The sequence below is a fragment of the Phaseolus vulgaris genome, chromosome 8, assembly GCF_051622355.1.
Source record: "Phaseolus vulgaris cultivar YP4 chromosome 8, ASM5162235v1, whole genome shotgun sequence".
NCBI lineage: Eukaryota > Viridiplantae > Streptophyta > Magnoliopsida > Fabales > Fabaceae > Phaseolus > Phaseolus vulgaris.
In genome coordinates this window covers 61810149-61824755 of record NC_143505.1, presented here as the reverse complement: position 1 = coordinate 61824755, position 14607 = coordinate 61810149, and the positions used below count along the sequence as shown (strand labels likewise).

General features: G+C 35.2%; 3 protein-coding genes across 3 annotated transcripts; 2 read left to right on the top strand and 1 right to left on the bottom strand.

Moving 5' to 3' along the window:
* The first annotated feature begins 194 nt into the window (after positions 1 to 194).
* LOC137825546 (kinesin-like protein (DUF868)) lies at positions 195 to 1571 on the top strand. Its single transcript, XM_068631238.1, has one exon. The coding sequence runs from the start codon at positions 534 to 536 to the stop codon at positions 1461 to 1463; it is 930 nt and encodes a 309-aa protein (XP_068487339.1). The 5' UTR covers positions 195 to 533; the 3' UTR covers positions 1464 to 1571.
* Positions 1572 to 2344: 773 nt separating this feature from the next.
* LOC137825544 (regulatory protein RecX family protein) lies at positions 2345 to 7296 on the top strand. The gene is made up of 6 exons (XM_068631237.2): positions 2345 to 2479; positions 2730 to 2998; positions 3578 to 3713; positions 4342 to 4434; positions 5586 to 5673; positions 6401 to 7296. The coding sequence occupies exons 1-6, from the start codon at positions 2400 to 2402 to the stop codon at positions 6689 to 6691; spliced, it is 957 nt and encodes a 318-aa protein (XP_068487338.2). The 5' UTR covers positions 2345 to 2399; the 3' UTR covers positions 6692 to 7296.
* A 2613-nt stretch (positions 7297 to 9909) lies between these two features.
* On the bottom strand, positions 9910 to 13982 carry LOC137825852 (uncharacterized). The gene is made up of 2 exons (XM_068631639.2): positions 11010 to 13982; positions 9910 to 10553 (listed from the first exon to the last, which is right to left on the bottom strand). The coding sequence occupies exons 1-2, from the start codon at positions 13822 to 13824 to the stop codon at positions 10141 to 10143; spliced, it is 3228 nt and encodes a 1075-aa protein (XP_068487740.1). The 5' UTR covers positions 13825 to 13982; the 3' UTR covers positions 9910 to 10140.
* Between the last annotated feature and the right edge of the window lie 625 nt (positions 13983 to 14607).

Genomic DNA, 14607 nt, shown 5'->3' with positions numbered 1-14607 from the left:
TTACTAAAATTAATTAGGTTGAAAATATTGCAGAAAGCGGCTCTAGTAGGGTTAAAGTTAGAAGTGCATCTTGTTTCTATCTTTCAATTTGTGAGAAATTAGTCTATTAATAGATAACAGCAAAAAAAAGGATATTCTGTTCTTGACACCTCATTGACAACCTTAGCCTAGATTTTGTTCCTCAAATCATGTCTTAATTTTCACGTATTTCAGATCATTACAACTATTGCACATAATTTCCTAACATTGCAGTTCATTTAGCGTTCAACCTTTGATTAAGAATTCAACAGAAAAGAAAACCCCACTGATTAAGAACCCCCTTGAAGCTGTTCAGGTTTTGAATATACAAGGGGTGAAATTAAGATGATGCGAGATTGTTGTTGCATTGTTAGAAGCATCTATGATGGATTTACCAATCATAATTCTCTCTGACCATTGGAGACCTAAGAGGGTCAATTATCAGTCCTGCAACAAAATTAGAAAATCACAGAAATTTGCAGGCTCAATCCAGAATTGTGCAGATTATATGGTCAATGCCTAATTCTCCTGTGAAATCTGTGATGTTAACCGTGCAAGAACCATCATCCAGGAAGAAAACAGGCAAGGATGATAAAATCACAGAAGGAGATGCCCCTCAGAATTCTGTCACCTTTGTTTATCAAACCAAAGTAGGAGAATCATTGCGAAGTGTAACAGTTTCATGGTGCAAGGACCCCACAGATCATTTCCTTGCCATGAGCGTGGATAACACATTGGAAGAAAACAAATTCTCCTGCAAGATTGATTTGGAATCAGGGCAGTCTTGGGGGAAAAAGGGTCTCAGGTCCTTTGAAATAGCAGGTGCAAGAGTAGACATTTACTGGGATCTTCGACATGCAAAATTCTCTACAAGTCCACAGCCTAACTCAGGCTATTACATTGCCTTGGTTTACAAGAAAGAGGTGCTTTTGTTGTTGGGAGATTTGGAGAATGATGCTTTGGTAAGAACCAAATCAAAACCATCCCCAGAAGAGGCTACCTTGGTATGCAAGAGAGACAATGTGTATGGGAAGAAGATGTTTTGTACCAGAGCCATTCTGGAAGATGGTAAGACAGAACATGATGTTGTGATTGAGACTTCCCTTTCTGGCCCTGATGATCCAGAAATGTGGATTATCATAGATGGTATGTTGACCAGCAGAATAATGAACTTGCATTGGAGATTCAGAGGGAATGAAATAGTGATGGTGAACAATTTGCCAGTGCAAATCTTTTGGGATGTGCATGATTGGCTTTTTACAAATGACCTTGGTCCAGGCCCTGCATTCTTTGTTTTCAAGCCAGGCTTTTTGGAAACTAGTAGTGATCCTATTAGCACAGAATGCCCAGAAAGAACTGGGGATAGCAGCACAGATGAACTGCTAGAGGAGAATTCATCCTCCACAGGATTTTGCCACTTTCTGTATGCTTGGAGAACTGCTTGAGATTGATTCATTGTGTTTTCCAAAAACTATTTCCCTTCCTTTCCTTTCTTGTAGCAAAGTAAAAGTGTTGCTTTCATAGACTTTCTTTACAAGCATTTCACATAGACTTGTTCACAACATTATGTCTTTCCCCTTTCTTGTTTTTCTTTCTTTGAGCTCCTTCATATATATGACTTGAAAATATAAACACGAACACACCCATTACCTTATGGGAATGAAAATAAAATACAAATTTAATACTTGTCCCAAGAAAAAAATAAGTATAGGTTTTTATATTGAAAATAGAGAAAAGTATACTCAAATTCTTACTCTTGTCTTCTTGTAAGAATGAAGCACCTAAAAGTATGGTTTTATACGTTTATAACTCACATTTTTATATAATTATATTACAATTTTTAATACTATTATTTTAATATTTTTTATATAATTTAATTTTAAATTTATTCTTAATTTTTTTTAAAAAAAATTATTAAGAATTATACCATTCATAATACAATTGTTGCATTTCAGGAAAAATTGTATTTTAGATTACACGAATATAAAATTTTCATTCCAAATTACACAGTACGAAATATAATCCAGAATACAAATTTTACATTCTGAAATGCAAAAAAAAAATTACAAATATTACCCTTCAGATTTTATAATCTAAAAAATCTTCAGATTCTATATTAAAAAATAAATAAAAACGTCAATAGAATATGGGGATAATTTTGATTGATATTTTCGTAAATGTGGGGTGGAGGAGGAAAATATTGAGGTGCAGGAAGAATTTGTCCATGGACCATGGTGCTAATCCAGACCGGCCCAAATATGAGCCCGATTGACCCAGAAACTAAATTTCGAACCAAAAAAAATAAAATGGAGAAAGTACGCAGTGATGAAAACTGAAAATAAAACCCTTGAACTTGGTTGATAGACACAAACTTCAGGCGAATGAACATGGCAAGTCTCGCGGGAAAAATGGTGTTCAAAATCTCGTGCCAGCTTCCTTCTCGCATTTTTTCAATTTCCCGGTAACTTCATTATCTCGTTTTCAGCTCCTAAGTTAAATGTTGCTACCCCTGTTTCACACTGAAACAAAATGACAGAAAGATTAACCCTTTTCAGAGTAAATGAGTAATGGAGTTCTAATTTAGCTGCCCAATTGGTGGCACTGTGTTGGATTGAAGTTAGAAGTTCAGTTTTCAGCAGGGACTATAGGTTGATTCTGAAATATTTTTGGTCATTGTTCTAATCTTTTTTGTTTTGGTATTAACAAAATAGGACCATTTGGAAGCCACAGATTGCGTGCTTGAAGTGCAGAGATTTCAGTTCTTCTGTTTCTGTTAGGTACATTGCCTGTACATTGTACAGGGTGAAACTACCTGAAACTGCTCTGCCAGTGAAAAGCCGGGGATATTGTAGTTTTCCCCATGTTAATGTGCTCAAGATAAATGGTGGAAAAGACGTGCATTCAACAATTGCCCATTGTGAAATTTCTCAAGATCCGAGTGAAATTTGCCCTGACTTATTCTTTGATGACAGTGAACAAGGTAAACTGTTATCTAATATGATATGGTTTTAGTTCATTGTTTAGTAGTTAGTTGGGGTTCACTATGCAGGATGCAGGGGAATTGCACCACTACCTATAGCTAAACACAAAAGGTTTTCAATGGGATTGGTGACATAGTTTTAGGTGTGGTGATACAATTTATTAAATTGTGGTACTGATTAATCTCAGCTTGTTATGAAAACAAACAATGAAAGAGGTTGTTCACGCTTCTGAGGCTACATTGTGATTTCGTATTTGATAAATTGAATAAAGTAAGCTGCTTACAGCAAATGATGATTATTAAGAAATTAATTTAAAAGAAGGAGAAGCAGTGTTGGCCCTCGTGGTTAACTTAAGCTAATTTTCTCCAGGGTCTAGTAAGATCTTCTTATATTATACTGTTAACATTGCGGGTGGTTTATAGGTTCAAGCTTCTAGATTCACAATTTATTTGTTTTTTGTCACTATAAAAATTGCATTTGATATCTTGCTTTAACCTGTTTTAACTCTCGTCTTGTGGCATTTTTATATCAATTTGTTATAATGGAAGATTCTGAGCGTTGTAATTTGTGGATTTTAGGTTCTTTCGATCAAATTGAAGAGGTAGCAGAGTTGACAATCAATCAAGGAGGAGACTCGGGTGACCAGGATTTGATACAAATTGACAAATTTATTAGTGATGTTGAGGAATCTGCTGTTAAATTTCTTTCAGCTAGGTTTGTTGTTTCCCCTTTTGATTTTCTTGAAAATTTAATTTATTCTATGCTTGACTAGCTATAAACTATGTAGTCAATCAAATTGAGGAGTTTCTGAACCAAGTATGGGCTAGCATAATGCTTGTTCATTTTTAAGTGCAAGAAAAATCAAATTTTGCCATGGTAGTATGACTTTGCAGTTAATTGTTGTTGTTTTCCCTTATTGAAAGTATTGCTTGCAATTGTGTATTGAGTACATACATATGAATATTCTTATTTATAATGAAGAAGATATACAATACTAAGATATTTTTCTATTTGATGTAATCAAATCATATAATATATTCCCATTTAATGTAATCCAATCAAAATTTTAACATTTTTTTTTTATCAGCAAAAATCAAAATTTTAACATCCGTGTTGACAAAACTTCCTTTTAACTTTTACTCGGTGTGACAACCCTTTGGAAATATTTTAGCATAGTGTCATTAACAATGAATTCCTGGAGATGTATTTGCCTACAAGTTGTTAACAAAGAAGAAATTTTGTAATAATTAGCTAACTAATATATCTTCTCTTTTGGAAAGTGGAGCATGCAAATTTAGAATGCAGTATTTTCTTTTAAGCATACTTGTATCTCTGTTCGTAGGGCACTCACAGCACTTGAATTGAGAAAGAAATTGCTTGGAAAGAGATTCTCTCCTAATGCAGTGGATGCAGTGATAAACAAGTTCCAGAGAAGGTACGAAATTTACAACATAAAAACTGTGGAGCTGTTGTTTCTTAGCCAATTTTAAACGCTTCTTACTTGAAGATTTACAAGATTTCAGACAACCACTTTCTAATTTCTAAATTTGGTTTCCATCAAGTTTTCGTCCAGTTACCACAAAGAGATTAATATATTTTATTTGATTTCTGTTCCAAAAAATAGATCTATGCAGTTTTGGATCTAAATTGCTGTCATAGAGCTGACTTTGAATGCAGCTTTAGCCAACTATTAATTCAGTCATGGGGTCTCCGTGAGGGAAATGATTAGATAACTGGATGCTGAGGAAGAATATGTTTTGAGAATTTGAGTGTCCCATCTTATGGTTAGAATTGGAAGCATGGTAGTTTACTGCTTTAAGTATGAAAATTGGACTAACTTATTTTGTGTTCAAAACAACTTATAATCAAAAGGAAATGATATAAGATTGCTGATATCATAGAATGAAAAGGAAAATTATCTAAGGCTTTTACTAGACATTATAATTTTACCTGGTCACTTGTGGTAAAGGGCGATTACTTCTTGGCAATCCACCCACTGAAATTTTTTCCTCGCCCTTAGATTCTTAGAATAAAGAAGAGTGACGATTAACATTAAGATGCGGTTTGCTATGAAGGTTTTATTGGCAAATAAATCATGGAGATTAATTGGGGAATTGAAATTTCTATTTTTCTATTTTTTTTTCATTTTAGGATGTAGTTGTTTGATAGGGTGTAAAGCTTCAAATAAATATGCATTTGAAAATGACAAATAAACAACAGATCCACAGTTTTAAAATGAAGTTACCAAGTAAAGTTTTATTTTTCCATTTAATTCTTCTTGCTCTTGGAAAGGATACAAACTCTGAATTTTTTTTTAAAGTATAATATATTCTACAATGAGTTTTATATTATTAGTTTATATATGCAGATAAAGTAATTCTATTCTATTCAGAATAGCCTGTGGGGTACATTTATCTCAATATTTTCAAAAGCTTGCATATAGCCATTTTTGGCATATTAATACAATATTGTGCAGTAATTTTCAAAATATGCTTTTTAAGTAATTTGTAAATTGAGTTTGCTGGCATTTTATACTTTTGTTTATTTATTAGGGTGCTTAGTTTAATTAACCTTTTTTTGTATCAGAGGGTTGATCAATGATAGGTTGTATGCTGAAACATTTTCTCAGTCAAGATGGTCTTCATCAAGTTGGGGACCAAGGCGGATCAAACAAGTAAGTTATTCTACACAGCCTGTTCGGTCATGCATTTTTTCTATTCTTGATCTACACTTCCCCATGTTTTGTTATTAATTATGTTGCAGTGCATAAGAGGAAATAATTGTGTTAGTGGTATGCTTACACTCTGCCTGCTAAAATTTATCATCATCTTAACTCTAGAACATAGACTTAGGAGGGAAAGATGTAGTGCATTGTGACAGCACCTTGCTACTTCAGCAGAGCTGTGTGCACTTACTTTTTGCATTCCACAATTACTATGAGAATGCAAATGTGAAATATCATTTTCTAGTATATGTAATTATCTGTATCTGAAAATTTAGCTTGTGTATGTAATCTGTATTTTGATTTTCCCTACAAAGTTTTGTAGTTTAATTCTTCTTTACTTGTGTCATGGTTTAGTTTATTTTTCATAACGAATTGTTCAACAAATGCGTGACCCAACCCAACTCTTTTCTCTTGTAATTTATCTGATCCAATAACTTCTTCTATTGCTTAGCTACTTCAATCTTTTCTTCTCATAATTTCCCTTTAGTTTAGATGCTCCAAACACACTTTGGATGCACCAAAGCAGTGCTTGCTTAAAGGTTCTTCACTTGTTGTGGGCCAAGGCACACAAACCTTTCATCACGCAAGCCTTAAATACTCACTAGCCATATACCTGCTCTGCCATTATTATCCAATGGAAGTGCTTTTGTGTAATGGACTGCAACTGTTGTGGCAGGCACTGTTCAAGAAGGGAGTTAGTCAAGCTGATGCTGAGAAGGCAGTGGAAGTGGTCTTTGAGGACAATAATTGCACTGAAGATCACAACAAGTCAGTTATTGGCTTGTCAAAACATTCCTTGGATCATCTTTATACTCAAGTCTCAAAGCAGTGGTTCAGAGGTCAGAATGTACCCAAGGAGACAAGAAAATCAAGAATTGTTCGGTGGCTTCAGTACCGTGGTTTTGACTGGAATGTCATTAACTTCATGCTAAAGAAACTAGACATGCAGGACCAGAATTCTCCATAGTGCACAACTGGAACATCCAACATAGCAATCAGGAAATTCATTGGTGGGCTCCATACATGTTTCTTCAAGTGTATAGTAATATGGTGGTGGGGTTGAAGCCTCCTTTGGCTCTTAATGCTGTGGCAATAAAACTTGTAGTTCTTTGCTTCAATTTGCTAAAGGCATGTAGCATCTGAACACAAGGCCACACTTGTCTGGGTACATTGAAGCTACTTTTTCATGTTGAGGCTGAGATAAAGCAGGAGGCACCACTGAGAAGGTGGTACTTGTAGTCCACTCTGTCAATTCTTGTATATATGGTGCTGATTTGATATGATCCAGAAAAATGGGTGATGCGTGCTAGAAAGATTATCAACATGTCTATCCATAACACTCATCCATCAACTTGAATTATGGATTTTCTAGAGCAGAATGAGTGCCATTAATTATACAATTGCATGTGTTGAATTATTTCATAAAGCGATGGAGAGTGGAGACTTAAAGGACTAGTTGGGTGCAAACGTACTGTTCCCAGAATTCTTCACTAGCAGCACTAGAACTAATTTTAAAAATTGTGTTTGGATTAACTTATTTAAAATAAGAGTTAAATATGTTTTCTGTCATGAAATTGGTTTTTGTTACCATCCAGACAAGTGCTTATAGTATGAGAATGATTGAAACAGTTCTTTTGTATATATAATTGATTAAATTTGTGATTTTACTTTATCAATTCATTGAAAGTAGTTACAATGGTCATTAATGTGTAATTAAAATAATAATAAATTTTGAACAAACAATTTTTGAAAAAAAATTAACAGAAAAATTTATTCCAATTATTTTCATCATACACTTGGATAGTTTAAAGTTTGGATAAATCAATTTTTTGTTATACTTAATCCTTAAAAGAATAATCTCTTATTTATTTTTTCATGAGAGAGCTTATGAAAAATAAGTAATTATTCCCTCTTAAGTAAGGTCTCTCAAATATGCATAAAACTATTCTTAAACCATAAAATTTGCGACAATTATTGTGGAAAGTCTGGTACATAATTACAGGGAATTGCATGGAAACAAGTCAACTTTAAGTTTTGCTAAAAAAAAACTTAATTTATATGGGCCAAAATATTCTTTAGTTTTGACATAGCAAATATATGTGACTTCAATTTGTTGCTATAGTTCTTAATCAGTTTTTGTTGATCAAATGATCTTGACCATCAACATGAACCATAAAATAAAACTTTGCAGTTCATCTTATAAATGAAAGTAAATAGAAATTAAAATATCTAGAATTCGCAATAAGGTCTTTCTAACTCTAAGGTAATTAGTAGTTCAATGCGACACTTGATAACGGTTGATTTATTAATGTAACCAAACAAAACCATAATACGAATAACTAAATAGCTTACCAGGGTTCTTTAAAATGGAAAAATATTGTGACACAAAAGTAAAAACAACATTTAGAATTTAGGGTTTAAGAATGAAAGTATCAACACTCTTTTAAAATATATTGCTAGAATGGAGCTCTTTTGACCTAGTTAAATTGCAAGTTCCATATCATGAAGGTAGTGAGAGGTGAAGTAGTGAATTTTGAGTGGTGAGTTCATTGACATATGATGCCAAATAATAGGGACTATGGAGTGAAGTTAAAGGCTATGTTTAGTCTCATATGGAAGAAAACTCCATTTGATTGCAATTATGAGAGTATAAAAAATGGAAAATATTAATCTGACGAACTACACAATGTAACACATCAATCTACAATGTAAAGTGATGTGACATTTCAGCTGACTGAGATCTCAAGTAATAATAATCATTTGTCATCACATGAAAAAAAATATAAAAAAATAAAGAGATTAGACCCAAACCCATATATTAAAAAAAAACAATAGATATGTATAGTATACTTATTATATCAAATTAATTGTTTTACAATGCAATACCTGACATGTCAGGGAAAATCAGGAAAATAGTATTTTGATGAGAATACATACTTTATATCAAATCATGCCCCAATTTTCTTTTTCCCTTGATCGAATTCATGTATTATAAAATAATAATTCTAAACATTCTTGCAACTTCATTTTAATGTACTTTTTGTGTCTGTGGATATTCTAATGTACTTAGAAAATGTTATTCTCCTATTCTTTTCATGTATTTCTTGTTTTATTTTATCACCTAATACCACAAGCTCTTGCTCCTCAATTATTTTCTGTCATACTCTTCCTAGAAATGCCAAAAAGTCGTTCAAGAAAGAATCTTATAAAATAGAAGTGAATCTGCAAGTTCCTTGTTCTTATTTGAAATCTTCTGATCTATCTGTTATACATGTTATCTTTCACTTTTTCAGAGTAGTAAGATACATGTGCGTGTGATTAAGATACACAGACTTTCATTCCCAACTTCTTATATGTGCTTCACAAAGAGTTTTCAATTCTTGCAAAGTCTCTTTCAGACAGCACATGGGACGTGTGAGGTATTCAACGTGGGACCATGTGGTCACTCTTTGAATGGAAAGGCTGACTTCAACATGTGTGCGTGTGAATAAGAGGGGAAAGAGAGTTGCAGCCTAAGAAGAGTGTGTTTATTAAGTTATCTAATAGAATCCAACCCATGTATCTATTTCTCATGGATTTGACCAATTTCTATATGATAAATAATATAATCTTTTAACTTAGGAAAAACAGTTGATAATTCTCGGAGATTTCACCTCGATTAGAGATTATGATATTTCATTCTTTATAACTGGGTGCAAACCTCATCTTATAAATCGATTTTACAAAGTTGAATTAGGTTTAAAGTCCACTTCTTAACATGGTATCAAAGTCATTTAAAGTTTATCCTAACGAGAGTTTGTTGGACCTATCATGTCACACTATCGGACAGTTAACGGACCACCCATAACATATATTTCCACACACGAGTTGATGGCCTCGACGTGAGGAGAGCCCGATTTATGAAGTTGAGTTAGGTTTAAACTCCACTTCTTAATAATAATTTTTGACCATGTGTCATATGAAGATTTTTTGAGACAATACTCCATGTAATTTTTCCTCATTGAGAGCAATATTTGAGAAGTTTCAGCTCATGTATCCCAGGAACATGTCATCAATTTGTTTCCATGTTAATTAGTTCATTAACATGATAGACTAAAATAAGAACCTCAAAAGTTGAATTCTGGTAAAAACCACAAATATCAGTAAGGCCTTATGTCCCTTTATATAGTAAAGACCAACCAACTAGCCTGAAACTTAATTTGTTCTTTAGAATGCTTTTTATTTGTATCCAATACATGGTTTCTTGAAATATGCAGCACATATCTTAGATTACATTTGAGCATCTCTAGTAACTGTGACCACCTCTAACTCATATTCCATTTGACTCTGCACAAATGATATGAATCATATTCATACGTTCTTCATGAGTAGCATGCTTGAGTCCTCAAAAAATTTAAAGGAACATTTAGAAGTTCCTTATGAAACTACAATTTTAAGAGGTGATGGAGAAGCATGCACTGTTGAAACTCCCTTCAATGCATCAGGATCTCTTGTTGGGGCCTCAACAAGTCGAATTTCCCTGAGCAGTGCAACAGTGTCCTTCATTGTTGGACGGTCCTCAGCTCGGGTGCTGACACATAGAAATGACACAGCTAGAGTTTGTAGCATTTCATGCACAGTGGAATCAGTTCTCCCTCTCAGTTTTGGGTCAAGAATGTCACATGGGTCTCCTTTGCTTGCTAAGTGGTTCCTAACCCACTGAACCAAGTGTGCACCACCCCCAGGAAGTGTTGGGTCAAGTGGGTGCCTTCCTGTCAGAACCTCAAGTAGGACCACACCAAAACTGTACACATCACTTTTCTCAGTGATCTGCTGCATAGATGCGTGTTCTGTAATCATACCAAAAAACAAAAGTTAGTTCAGTTTCAAGGGGTTATGCAAGTACTCTGAAAAATAAATCTCACTTAAATGACGTGTTTGTGTTGGACACGGACACTTATATGACACTAGTAGAACACGTGAGATTTTTGACAATTCTAGTATAATTTTAAAAAAGATATATATTAATTTTCTTAAAATTTAAATTTATTGTGTAAATTTTATTATGATTATAAAAATAAGGAGCAAATCCTTTTGAACCAGCCATGGTTTGCTAAAAAAAATCTAAAGCATACTTGTGCACATAAATCTTTATTGTCAATTTATATAATTCACAATCATATAATATATAGATATGTGACCTCATGTCCTATATTTTAGAAATTATATGTATCTATGTGTCCGTGTCGTATCAGTACTGCGTGTTGCTACATAGAAAAATAACCAACTTGGTAAGAAAAAAGTACCTGGAGCCATGTACCCATAGGAGCCAGCAAGGTAGGGTCTTTGAAGTGGCTTGGAATTAGCACAATCAACATTTTCACTTGCAATTCTAGCTAGGCCAAAGTCAGCAAGGTAAGGCTGATAGCCAGGACCTAACAACACGTTCATGGCTTTAACATCTCCATGCAATATGGAAGGCTCGCAATCATGGTGCAAATATGCAAGTGCATGAGCCACTCCTACCATAACATCATATCTGGTCTCCCATTCTGCTTTTCCTTTTCCTAAACCATGAAGTAATGAGCTCAGACTTCCATTAGGGAGGTACTCATAGAACAGCAGCTTCATGTTCTTGCTGGACCCCCAACCCAGAAGCTTGATGATGTTCTTGTGTCTGATTGAACTTAGTGTTTGAATTTCAGAAGTAAATGCTCCTGACTCTGCCGATGACCACATCTTTTTAACTGCTACTGTTTGTCCATTTGGAACTGTAACCTTGTACACAACTCCAGAGCTTCCAGTGCCAATCACATTGGATGAAGTCAAATTCCGAACAATATCATCAACAGACAATTCAAACTTCTGATACAAAGTTAACACCCAATTGTTGTTTCTCATGAGTACTTTGTTAGAAACATGAGCACGAATTAAGACAAGGACTGTGAGCAGTACTAGTGCTGCACTGATGCTTAAGAGAATGGACAATGTAATCTTCATGAACAACCTGGCATGACCCTTGGCTTCCTTTGGAGTTGCAACACCAACAATGTAGAGGCCATCATTTCCTGTGAGATCACTGAGAGGGAGCTTCCTGAAGAATGGGGTATTAGCCAATTCTCCAGTGAAATCATTGAAGGAAACATTTAACAAAACAAGGTTTTGAAGGTCAGATAGAGCATCCAACTTCCCTGAGAGCTTGTTGTGGGAGAGGTCAAGCACTTCAAGTTTCCTAAGACCAGAGAACTGGGGTGGAATTTCACCAGAAAACTGGTTACAGCTCAGATTGAGAACGATTTCTAGTGAAGGAATTTGAGCAACTTCCTTGGGAATTTCTCCAGAGAAACTATTGTTTCCCAAGTCCAGAAGTTGTAACTTGGAGCAAGATAGGATCTCAGCAGGGATGCTTCCTCTGAGTTGATTCTTTCCCAAGTTGAGTTTGGCTAACTCGGTTAATGAACCAATGGAATGGCTCAGTTCACCAGTTAGCTTGTTGTCTGAGAGATCAATTAACTGTAGATTTTTGGGCAGATTGTTTGGAACTGAGCCAATTAGACCATTTGAGTGGAGGTCAAGAAACTCAAGATTTTGGCATCTGGATAGTGTAGGAGGAATTTCCCCGACAAGATGATTGCTGCTCACATCCAAAAAGTTCAAATTCTTCAAGTTGGTGATCTCAGATGGAACTGTACCTGACAGTCTATTGTGATTTAACCTCAACCTATAGAGGCTTGTGCAGTTACCTATCTCTGGTGGTATAGAGCCTGACAAATCATTGGAAAGAAGCAGCAGTTTAGTGAGGTTCCTCAGCCCAAAAAGTTGTTTGGGTACTGGACCAGTTAAGTTGTTGTAAGAGAGATCAAGTGCCTGAAGATCTTGGCACTGTGAAAGACTATCTGGGATTTTTCCTGAGAGCTTGTTCTGCCATGCAAAGAAGAGAGTCAAGCTTCTCAAGTTGCCGATAGTTGGAGGAATCTCTCCAAAAATAGCATTATTGTCAACTTCCAGTTGAGTCAGGGAAGTGCAATTTGTGATTTCAGGAGGTATAATGCCTGAAAGCTTGTTAACACTCAGTTGAAGCCCTTGTAGATTTGATAGCTTACCAAAACTGGTTGGTATGCTACCTGTGAGAAGATTTTCTGAGATGTCTATGACTTCCAGTTGAGTGCAGCTTCCAAGCTCTTCTGGGATTGTACCAACTATATTGTTTTGCCATAAGAGAAGATTCTGAAGCTTGCTGAGCTCTCCAATTTGACTTGGGATTGAACCAGAGATTGAGTTCTGATACAAGTACAGGTTCTGCAACTCACTGCACTTCCCTATCTCTTCTGGTATAGAGCCTGAAAGCAGAGTTGTGTAAATGGCTATGGTCTGAATTCTTTTCAGCATCCCTATTGAAGAAGGAAGATTCCCAGAAATGCTGGTTTCTGCAAGGCCTAACACCACCAAGTTGGTGCAGTTACCAATTTCCCATGGCACCTCACCCTTAATGTTTGTGTTCCCTCCTACTCTCAACACTTGGAGCTCAGTTAATGAGCCAATACTCTTTGGAATTTCGCCACTGAATTTGTTGTCATAGAGTGTCAAGTTCACCAGACTTGATAAATTTCCAATGATGGATGGAATGTTGCCTTCAAGAAAGTTGGCATGCAGAGCTAAAGTCTGCAGTTTGCTCAGCCTGCAAATTTCTTCTGGGATTTCACCAAAGAGAGAATTGCCACTGAGATCAATGAAAGTGAGTTCTTTACAGTCTCCAATCTCCTTTGGAATCCTGCCTGTGATGTTGGCTGTTGAGAGGGCAAGAATCTTCAAGGATCTTAGAGCTTGAAAATTTGAAGGTAATGAGCCTTGCAAGTTCACTGACTTCAAGTTTATCTCAACCACCTCTCCATGTAAGTTGCAGCTCACCCCAAACCAATTGCATGGGCTTGGGCTGGAAGGATTCCAAGATGCTAATGCATCTGCAGTACTGTTTAAACTGTTTTTCCATGCTAAAAGAGCTTGGCCTTGCTCATTAAGCAGGGAGTAACAAGAAGAAAACAAAAGAGAGTTCAACAAAAGAAGCAAGGTGAGGGAGAAGCTTTTGGGAGGAAGTGAGTGATTCCTTAAGCTTACAGACATTGCTTAGAGCAGAGAAGTGGTGATCTGTTTTGGGATTGTAGAGGGGGAAATCCTATGAATTGTTTATAGAGGAAGAGAAGAAGCTCTGAACACAAGAGCCAGCTTCCTCACTCTTTTATTAGTGTAATAGGTTCCTGTTCAATGACAAGGACCTGTCCATACCCATGATGATGGTTGTTGGTTTTTATTCAGCCAAACTTCTCTTTTTATTCATTTGTTTTTGGAAAGTAGGTGTATTCTTGAACAAAATTAAAGACTAATATATTGAAATAATGAAATTCATACACTGATATGACTTTTTTCAACACATGTTACTCTATACATATAGATTGGTGTTCTATACATATAGATTGGTGTTCGAGACGTCCACTAGATATTAGAATATTTCATTTATAAAATATAAATGGGTACAAACTTCACTTTATAAGCCAGTTTTATGAAGTTGAATTAGACTTAAAGTTCACTTCTTAATATAGTATCAGAACCATTTAAAGTCTATCCTAACGAGAATTTGTTGGGTTTATTGTGTCATCCGCTATCGGGTCGTTATTGGACCACCCATAACATATGTTTTCAAGCACAAGTTGGTGTGTTGGAGATTCCACATCGATTAGAGATTATGATATTTCATTCTTAATAATTTGAAAATCAAATTTTGATCACATACTTAAGAGATATAATTATTTTTCAATCATATCACATTACTCTTCCCTTTATATTGTTTCATCTTGATTAACCTGCCAAGCCAGTGAGTTGAAATTTTGTCAAATATGCAATCTGAAC